The sequence below is a fragment of the Echinops telfairi genome, unplaced genomic scaffold, assembly GCF_000313985.2.
Source record: "Echinops telfairi isolate 266 unplaced genomic scaffold, ASM31398v2 ScPeMD7_31;HRSCAF=116, whole genome shotgun sequence".
In the NCBI taxonomy this organism is placed as follows: Eukaryota; Metazoa; Chordata; class Mammalia; order Afrosoricida; family Tenrecidae; genus Echinops; species Echinops telfairi.
Window position 1 is genome coordinate 3,368,189 of NW_022103928.1, and position 10,337 is coordinate 3,378,525.

The following is a 10,337-nucleotide window of genomic DNA, read 5'->3' on the forward strand; positions in this document are numbered from 1 at the left end:
CCTTTATGTATTCCCCTGCACTAGAGCAGGTCTCACTGTGAATTTAGTTGTCTCCTTACAAGAAGGCTTTCCATGATCCATCCCTGCTAAATCTCGTGTATACCATGCAGATGTGTTGTAGGCCTTCAGTAAACAGTTGTAATGCTGCTCCCTTTTCTATTCCTGATCGAATAGATGGAAGCTTAACATTGTTTTCTCCAAGCCCAAAGACGACTCATTGTCATCGAGTTCAACTCATAGCAATCCTATAGGGCAGAGTAGAACTGCAGGGTCTCCAAAGCTGTAAAACTTCATGGGAGCAAACCAGCTAATCTTTATCCCTGGGTGTAACTGCAGAGCTCCTTTAGGTACGTCATGCTCCCAAAAGGTGATACATGTTTGTATTTATGGCATTGAAAAGCATTGATGTCTATAAATCTTAATGGGAAACCACAAAGAGATATTTGGTGTGCATAGCATTCAATAAGCAAGTATGGCAAAAATACAAATCTTTGGAGTCTTTTGAAGTTGAAAACAGCCATCCAAGACATAACTCTTTTCTCTGTTTACCTGGAGCAACAGATGCAAAAGAGAGTCAGGAGCAAGGGAGGGACATAACATATTTGGCTGATTGCCTCCTTCAACCCCTACCTCCTTAGCTCTGAGACTGGATTGTGTTCACCTGCCATTACTGAACATGTTGATCACAGCTTCTATAGAGGAATTCTGATCAAGAAGGAGAAAATGTGGGTCAGAATTTTGAATTCTTATGGAATCCATAATTCCTGGAGCCTTGGAGACTGGATAAATCCCTTAAACTATGTCCAGAGGTAATCTTAAGCATTAACCCTGAAATCTTCTTAAAATAAAATAACAGTCTAGCTTAGCTAGTTAACATTTTCTGCCTTCAGTATCATGCTCCCTTGAAAACTCTGTGTAAAGGATTAAATTGACAACAATATTTCAAACAGTAGAGGAGAAGGTTTATGTTTATGTGAGGAACAATTCCGAAAGGAATGGTGAGAATTGCAGAACAACTTGAATAACGTATTTAATGACACCTACAGGTCGAAAGAGTTGAATTGGTGTGTGCTTTTGAACAAGAACAAAGAGCATAAAGAAAGCAAACCCCTCAACCTAACATCTAGAGATTTTAATTCCAAGAAACATGAATTGTCCAGGTGATATGTTCCAGCTGATAAATGTTCCAGGTGATAAATATGATGTGTTCCTTGCACTACACTTCGAGTAACATAAGACTAAGAAATCAGGAGATACTGCTTTATGGAAGGCAATATACTGTAGCACAGTGTTGTGCTGTCAAAAACAAAACAAAACAAACGAAAAACAGGAAACATATGAATACCTCCCATAGTTTTGTTTGCTGTTCTGATACATGTGTTCCCAGGTCTAGCCTTATTTAGTATCTAAAAGCACGGTTCCCAGGAAATTAAGGCATCATCATACTCCATTGTTAACTAGAAGCTTGAGATCTTTGGAAGAACACCATGGAGATTTACTTCTGAATCATCAACCACTGAAAACTCTGTAAGCATACTTCTACCCTGACACCCATGGAGTCTCCAGGACTCAGAATCAGTTCAATGGCAACAGCGTTGTGGTTGCTAGCCGCAGAATGCGTTCAGTGGCAGTGTCGGAGGAATGGCCACCTCTGCGCCGGACAGTGGTTGTGTCTAGGCAAAAGATATTTCACCTTTGGAAGAGACAGCATTAATTTCTGTAGAATCATTTTATCCTTTCTTGCACATTCTAACTAAATTAGTTATGAATACCCTGCAGAGTGTGGACTTGTGTAGTAGCAGAAATCAAGGAATTGGGCAGGAAAGTAACAGCGATCATATATAGTCGGTTGCCAGAAAATAATCTTTTAAAATGGCCTTTCCATGCACAGGTTACATTTTAACGTGTGGGACATTCCTGTTTAGTCACTGCGAAGCCTTTGGATGGCCCCTTTGTGCAGCTCCAACTTAGTTACCCTTTAAGGACCTTAATGTTTTCACAATGTTGCATTGTGGCTATAGATTTGAGATGATACAATGCTGTCCTGTCATATCATATTTGTATAGGATGACCTCTGGTCAAAATAAATCTTTAAACATTGTTTACTTTTATTAACCTGCATGTGAATTTTGCTGAATCGCTTGACTCTGTGGTTATAAGCTAGCAATTTAATGCTGTTCTTTCAGTAAGAGTAGAAGGAAGCTCCTAGGTGTCCTTATTGCTCCCAATGCACTGATCCGGCGGGCTTTGGATAGTCATACTTGTCTGCGATTTATGATTTTATTTGTTTGAGGGTAATTATTTTTCTTTTTATATTTGTCAGTGCTGAGTTGAAATTTTCTAAGTCGTGCTCCAAAATACAAATACTCTGCCCTAATTTATATTGTCACTACCCAGGCAATTTATATTAGCTCTTAGGAGCTCAGAAGTGAGTGCATTCCCTCACAAATTGACAATGCAATTGTTCTGATACAGAGATACCATTGACTACATTAGGTATTTAATTCACAAGCTTTTGTTTTTAATCAGTGTTTAGATAAACAGTAGGTATTTCTTCCCTTTTTTTCCCTCACAGAATTAAGCTTTTTAAAAATATGCCAGTTGGATTTTTTCTATGCTGTGATTTAAGCTGGAAGGAATTCATTACCCTGGATGATTATTATTAGAAAAAAAAATTTAATGTAAACAGTGATGATGAAAGTAGTGTATATTATTGGTTCTATGTTTTAAATTTTACTAAACATTGAAAATATCTTAGGTGATTATAAAATGTTTTAACATTTCACAGCGATCAATAGAAAGGGCTTAATTGCTTATTAAATTTTGAATCACTTATTTGGTGATGGGTTATACTAAGTTGCTCTGTCTTCCCCAGAATCATTCAACACATGGAAAATGAGGGGTTCTACCCAGAAACTAAACATTTTAAACCCTTTTAAAAATAACACTAGTGATTGTAGATGAATAAATGTGATTTAGACTAATCATCATAAGATATTTAAGGAAAGAAATTGCTGAAAAGTCTGTAGACTTTATAGGATGAGAGGCAAAAGTTACCAATATTTGGGGGATTTTAATGTGGCACATAGAGAATTCAGACTTAAATAGGTTTTTGGTTTATTTCCTTTATTTAATTTCCTCCTTGGAATCATATTGTCTAGTTAATTAATTTTCATATATATTTTGCCTCTTTGGATAGACCATGTCATTTTTGACACTGTAACAAAGCACAATATTAATGGGTGTTAGTATGTATTGCTAAACCATAGAAGTTTTAATGAAGAAATAAAAATCCCATTTTCTCTCCTCAAAGCAAATATTCTCTTCCTTTTGTTCCTAAAGGATATAATTTTACTTCATCCTCCAAAAGAAAATGTCCGTGTATGAAAATTTTAATGTTACTTTCCTTTCTGAAATTATGTTTTGTTTTGTTTTCACATCAGTTCTCCAGAATTTTAAGACTCAAACGAGAAGCACAGTATCGGTGCGCGAAGGCCAGGGGGTGGTTCTGCTCTGCGGTCCCCCGCCTCACTCTGGAGGTAAGATGTGGGTTGCTTTTGTTCTGTCTATTTCTATAATATGTTTCAGGAAAAAATCCTCAGCTCATTTACTGTGATTGCTTCTGTCAATCCTAAGAAACTTGGTAACCAAGCAGCGCTGAATTGTGTCAACAGAGTCAGGATCTGAGAAATCTTTTAAAAAAGGATAGATTATCTAGAGAAGCTTACAAATATGATTAGTTCATTCCAGCAACAAGTTTTCAGGGAAAAGAGTCTTCAAAATATATTTTGTATGCCTAATATTGTTGAGCAATGCTTAATTCTTGCATCGCTATCAGTTGTTTTCTTATAATCAGTCAGCACAATGGAGTCATGGCCATTTTACCCATCAGTCCCAACCCTCACAGACTTAACCATGGTCACTAGTACATACCTTGGATCTCTTGTTTGGTGTTATTAAGTCAGTTCCAACTTCATAGCTACCTTACGTACAAAAGAAGAAAATGTTGCCCTCTACTGTACTACCGCAAACGAGTTATGTCTGAGCCCATTGCTTCAGGCATGAGACAGATGGGTTGTGTCATTCCATGTCATTGAATGTCTTCTTCTTTGTTGTTAACTCCCTACTTTACCGAGCATGCTGCTCTTCTCCAGGCACTTACCGCTTCTGACCATGTGTCCAACGTACCTGAGATGGAGTCTCGCCATCCTCACTGCCAAGGAGTATCCTGGCTGTCCTCCCAACGCAGATCTGTTTCCCCTTCTGGGAGTCCATGGCATATTAAACAGTATTCACCAACACCATAACTCAAATGTGTTCATCCTTCTTCACCCTTCTTTATTCTTTGTACAGTTTTCACGTTCAGGTGAGGTGCTTGAGTACACCCGGGCTTGGGTCAGGTGTTGCTTAGTCTGCCAAATGACATCTTTAAAAAACAAAACAAAACAAAGCCCTTTCACAAGGTCTTCCTTCACAACATATTTGTCCAAAACAATATATTTCTAGATATCTTGACTAATACATCCACTAGCATTCAGTAGAGATTCAACTATAATTAAATCTTTGATAACTTCTGTATTTACTATGTTAATCATGATGTTACTTGTAGGCTTGGGTCTTAATTAGTAAGAGCATCAGATCCTCTTCATCTCCATCAGCTAGATTGCATCATTTGCATATGTAGGTTGCTCGCTAGTCTTCCTCTAATCATGATGTGCAATTCTTCTGAATGCATAAATATAACGCAGAGATTCAACCCTGGAAAACAGCTTACCTGAGCTAAGCCATCCAGCATCACCTTACTCTATTTACAGGACTGCCTCCGAGTCGAGATACAGGTTCTGTGTGAGTGAGATCCAATCTCCTCCAAAACCTGTGCTTCCACATAGCATCCATGTGTTGCAATTCTTTGCGTAATAACTAAAACACTGCTAGATATCTTTCTTGTATGCTGTGCTTTCATGTAAGATCTATCTGCCATTAGCAGTTATATCATCCTTCATTTCATGTCTTCTGAATTTATGCCATTTCCTTGTCAATACAATGCTTCAACTAATTTTGAATTCTGGTCAGGGTACTGGTTCAACCAATTTTGAATTATATTCACCAAAATTTACTTGTTTGTGACATTAGCATTATTGTTTTTAAAAAAAATTCCACATTCTTTTGTGTCACCATTCTTTGAAATGGTACTTATATCAGTCTCTTCCACTTCATTGTCAGGTTGTTGGGATATGCTAGCATTTCACATGTATTTGTTGAGATATCTATGTTTGGTATTCTGGTACTTCCTGAAATCTTGTTTTATACAAGTGTTTCATTCAATGCTGAATGGATTTCTTCAATTTCATCATTCTTGATCATATATGACACTTTTTTGGGTGCAGTGATTCTGTGTAAACCTTCCATTTCCCATGATGTTTCTCACATAGTGCAGTATGTTGCTAATAAAATCCTTCATTGTTGCAGTTTCAAAAACTCAAGGCTTAAATTTTTTTTCAAGGCTTGTTTTTTTCCTATAGCTATTTCAGCTTGAGAAATGCTGAGTGTGATCTTCCTTTTTCATTTTCTAACTCCTGGTTTTTGCACATTTCATTATAAATTTTTTAAAATTTTCTTGAACCACCCTTTTCGATGATACGTTCAGCTTTTTTATTTCATCATTTTTTCTAATCACTAACTGCTCTAAGTTTCAAGAGCAAGCTTGAGTCTCTTCCAACACCCAGCTTAATTTTTCGTTCTTTTTTAGCCTTTTACGTGATCTTTTGCTTTCTTCATGGATGATGTCTGAGATCTCATTTCACAAAATATCTTCCATCATCAGTGTTCAATGCATCAAATTTGGTTTTGACATGGTCTGTAAATTCATTTGGCATATACTCAATTTTCTGACTTCCATGGAATTATTAAAATGTTCTTTAACTTCAGTTTACACACAAGCATTTGATGGTCTGCTTAGCAGTCAATACCTAGTCTTGTTCTGACTAATGATCTTGAACTTCTCCATCCTCTTTCCAAAGATGAACATGATTTGATTCCTCTGTACTTCATCTGAAGATGTCCATGTATGCAGTTACATTTAAGTTTTTTGAAAACGGTATTTGTAATGAATAAGGCATTGGACTTGCAAAATCCTGTCATGATTTCCAGCATAATTTCTCTCAGTAAAGCCATGGTTTCTTTCTTTCCATCTTTCACATATAAATTACTAGTAATTATCAATGAATTTGTATTGCATATTTGATCAATTTTAGACTCAAGAATTTAGTAAAACATTTCAATATCATCAGCCTTGGCGTTAGTGGTTAATGGCTAAATTTTAATAATATGTGTTGACTGATCTTCCTTTTATGAATATATATATATATATATATATAATTCTGAACTGTGTTGTACTTCAGGATAGACATGGACATTCTTTTTGATGACAAATGTAGTGTTGCTCTTCTTTAATTTGTCATTCCTGGAATACTTGTCCAAATATGATTGTTCTAAATAGCCAATACCTCCCTATTTCTGTGCAACTTGTCCAAATATGATTGTTACAAATAGCCAATACCTCCCTATTTCAGTGCCCAAATGCCTAGTGTATTTTTTCGTTTAATTTTGACAACTTCCAAGTTTCATTGATACATACTTTGTGTGTTCCTTGTTCTAAGTGTTAATAGATGCTGCAGCTGTTTCTTCTCGTTTTAAGAATGCCACACAGGCAACATAAGGTCTCAACGTTTTATCCCAGTTATGTCCTTAAGACTGACTCTACATTGTAAGGAAGCTCCTCCACAGTCATAGTTTTGTTACCTTCCAGTCAGTAGGCCTGATTTCCCAGCACTATTTCAGACAATGTGCCACAGTTACCTTTCGGTTTATATTAGCCAATTTTTATTGAAGTTGATTATCAGGTTCTTGTTCCTGGTCTGACGTAATCTGAAAATGCAAGTGAGATCTGTGCAATCTTCAGTGGTCCTCTGGGTTTTGAAATCCTGGAAGCTCAGCTTCCAACATCCCAGCCACACGCAAGCCACAACACAGCAAACTGATTTGTGAGACTGAGAAGGAAATATGAGAAATCACCAATCAATCACACTCACTGTGGTTCAACAGCAAGTCCTTCTGAGTGATACATATCTCTGTACACAGATGTGCATACATGTACGTGTGTATGTGACTACATGAATTACTTTTATGTATATACACATATTTTGGGGGTGTTGGAATTTCAAATGTAATTCATATTTGTATAAAATTAAATATTAGAACTTCAAGAACGTAACCAAATAGCTACCTAGATTTGAAATGAACTTAAGTACATATAAAAATAATTTAATACGAACTCCTGCTTCATGTGACCTTGCAGTCCTGTTTTCATTGACGCTCGTGCTCCCTATTGCAAAACTGGTCACTTGCAGGCACAAAGAAGGCATTATTAAGATATAAATCATTGGTTTCTCAGAAACAAACACATGCTGTTATTGAAAATATGGGAATTGCTAAGAGATAAACAGTTTAGAAAAGATCTTTCTGACCTGAGGCAATACTGAGAAATCTACCTTCCCATTGTGGTAGAAATCATTCAAATAACAAATACGCTGGATTTTATTTGTATTTTTACTTTCAAACCAAATGTCTTCTTCCCCAATGGTTTATCAATCTTAATCCTAAAACCATATGCCTAATAAAACAAAGCTCTCCCATGTTCAGTTTTCAGCCACTTGTAATGTGTGGGCCAGCTGAAGCCTAAATGTGGAGCCTGATCTACATAAGTGATTGAAATTATGCTGACTGATAGTCATTTAAATTTATTCCAAAAGCTGCTTTTAAAAATGTGCATCTTGACCTTCCCTAGGCACTTTAGCTTTGAATAAAGCATAGCACTTACCTTCATTGTAAATAAAAATAACTGAGCTCCAACTGTCTTGGGGAAAGACAAAGAAAAACAGGGAATTTTGACTCATAAAACTGAGATATTTAAAGAACTTCTGCTACACAGCTATATGTTCAACACAGATAGGTACCACACAGAAGGTTGTTCTGCCAAACTCTGGTACGTAGGTTTGAAGGAGGGTCTGTGTCTCTCATCTCCTATTTGACCCTCCTCTGTTTCACACACAGAATGACTTTGCCCAGGGCCACACTACATGGAGCCAACGTCTAAACTTGGCTATTTCTGCCCAATGCTGAGCAGTATTTACTCCAGAGCTTCCTTCAAGGATGTGAGCACTAATAATTTTTATATTTTATTCCAAACTATATTAGCATTTGCTCACAGATCATACAGTCTGCTGCATACATTGGCCCAACCAATGTCTTGAACAATTAGCCTTCTCTGTATTTTTGGCGCTGTCTCCCTCTGTGTTAATTCCATGGAGTGTAGACATGTCATGGCAAAGTGGCCCCTGGAATCTTCAAGCTCTTGAGTGCTGAATTTTGTAATGCTAAAGATCCTAATGAACTGAACTAGTTCTCCAAGAAAAAAACAAAACAAAACAAAAAACAAGCTCATTTCCATTGAGTCAGTTCCAACTCTTAGTGACCTCATGTGATACAGAATATAATTGTTCCAGAGAGTTTTCTTCACCATTATGTTTATGAACCCCTCCCCCCACCCACACACACAGCCTTTCTTCCACTGGGTAGGATTGAATCACCAACCCGTGACTTTGTTTTTACGCAACTCAAAGCCAACACCCTCATCAAGTGTATTCTGCTTCATTTCAAACCTATGGGACAGAACAGAACTGTCCCTGTGGGTTTCTGAGAATGTAACTCTTTACTAGAGTAGAAAGCTACATTTATCTCCCATGGAGTGGCTGCTGGTTTCAAACTGTGTATCTTGGGATTAGTAACCCAATACTGTACGTAACTAAAATGCTAAGAGGGCTCCACTTGCCTCAGGAAAATAGCAGGACTGGGTCTAATTGAAATAGCCTTGTTTCGGAAATCATGCTATGTGCTGAGGAGTAAAGTCAGCTCTACTCAGTGCTAGCAGTGGTATGAAAAAGTTGTGTGTGAAAGAACAGAAGGGTTTTATTGTGGAAAAACAAAACAGGATTAAGTGTTTGAAATATAATGGCTAGGGCTTCACTTGGCTGGGAAGTTTCAAAATAATTTAAGATTATATTGGATCAAATCAATATATACTAATAGTTAGATAGTTTGTCTATAATGAGTGTAAGAAATTGTGACCCAATTTAAGATTCTGATTGAATATCCTTTCTTAAGTACTTTATCAACAGATTTAATCAATGATAATAAAAAGGGAATCTTTCGGTTGAGTAGGCATGTACACAGTGAAAATGTCTTCATAAACTCTTGAATGGATCTTTCCTAATGCCATTAACTTGGCAAATTGTTAGCCAATCACAGCTAAGCTAAATAATAGCATCTGATAATTCTTTACCTTTGGTGACTTCACATATTTCTCCTATAATTTTTAAAGTCCTGGGATGTGGGCCTTGTCAAAGTCAAGCAGAATTGTGGGCAAAGAGGAAAATGCATTTCCCCTGATGTGGCCACTTACTCTTCTGAAGCTGGGGCATTCACCGCAGAACAAATGATGTTCAAGCAGAGCCCTCTTCCCACAATGCTGGATAGGGCGGGAAAACCATCTAGCCAACTGTCAAGATTGAGGCTGAAACATGATTCTCATCCTCCCTGAAGCACTGCACAGTTACATCTCACATCCACTGCCCTGCTTCAATGTGGGCTCCTGGAGCCCAGGGACCATGCCAATGTATGTTCTCCAGCTCAGCTGCTTAGTACAAGGTGGCTTTGTAATAGTAAATGTTGAATGAATGAACACATTCATGAAATGAACAAATCCTATTTTAGATTTGTTGTTATTTGGTGCCATCAGTTCTATTTCAGCTCACAGCACCACGTGACAGAGTGGAACTTCCATATCGGAGTTTCTAGGCTACATTATTTATGAGAATATAACGCCAGGCCTTTCTCTGGTGCTGCTGCAGGGTGGCTTGAACTGGCAACATTTCGGTGAACAACTGAGCGCATGATCATTGTGCCAGTTATGGAATGTTTACAGAAAAATAATATATAAAAAGACAATTCTGGATTTTTTGAGTATCAACTAGAGCCTTTGTTTTCAGTGACATAAGCACTTAATAATCAATATGCACTAGGCACCAATCACACAGGGGTAGCCACTGAAAGATCAGTGAAACCTCTGTGTAGAAGCAGCTGCTGTCAGCTTTGTTTAGTTTTTTGTTTTTTTTAAAAAAATTTTATTTATTTATTTATTTAATCAATTTATTGAGGCTCATACAATTCATCACAATACATAGATCAGTTGTGTAAAGCACATCTATACATTTGTTGCC

General features: G+C 37.1%; 1 protein-coding gene across 1 annotated transcript in view; it reads left to right on the forward strand.

The window, feature by feature from the left end:
• CNTN3 (contactin 3) overlaps window positions 1-10,337 on the forward strand; it is a 387,846-nt gene that overhangs the window by 150,115 nt on the left and 227,394 nt on the right. The window contains exon 4 of the mRNA XM_045289985.1: window positions 3,444-3,539. Within this exon, the coding sequence (XP_045145920.1) occupies window positions 3,444-3,539 (96 nt within the window). The remainder of the gene's footprint in view (window positions 1-3,443; window positions 3,540-10,337) is intronic.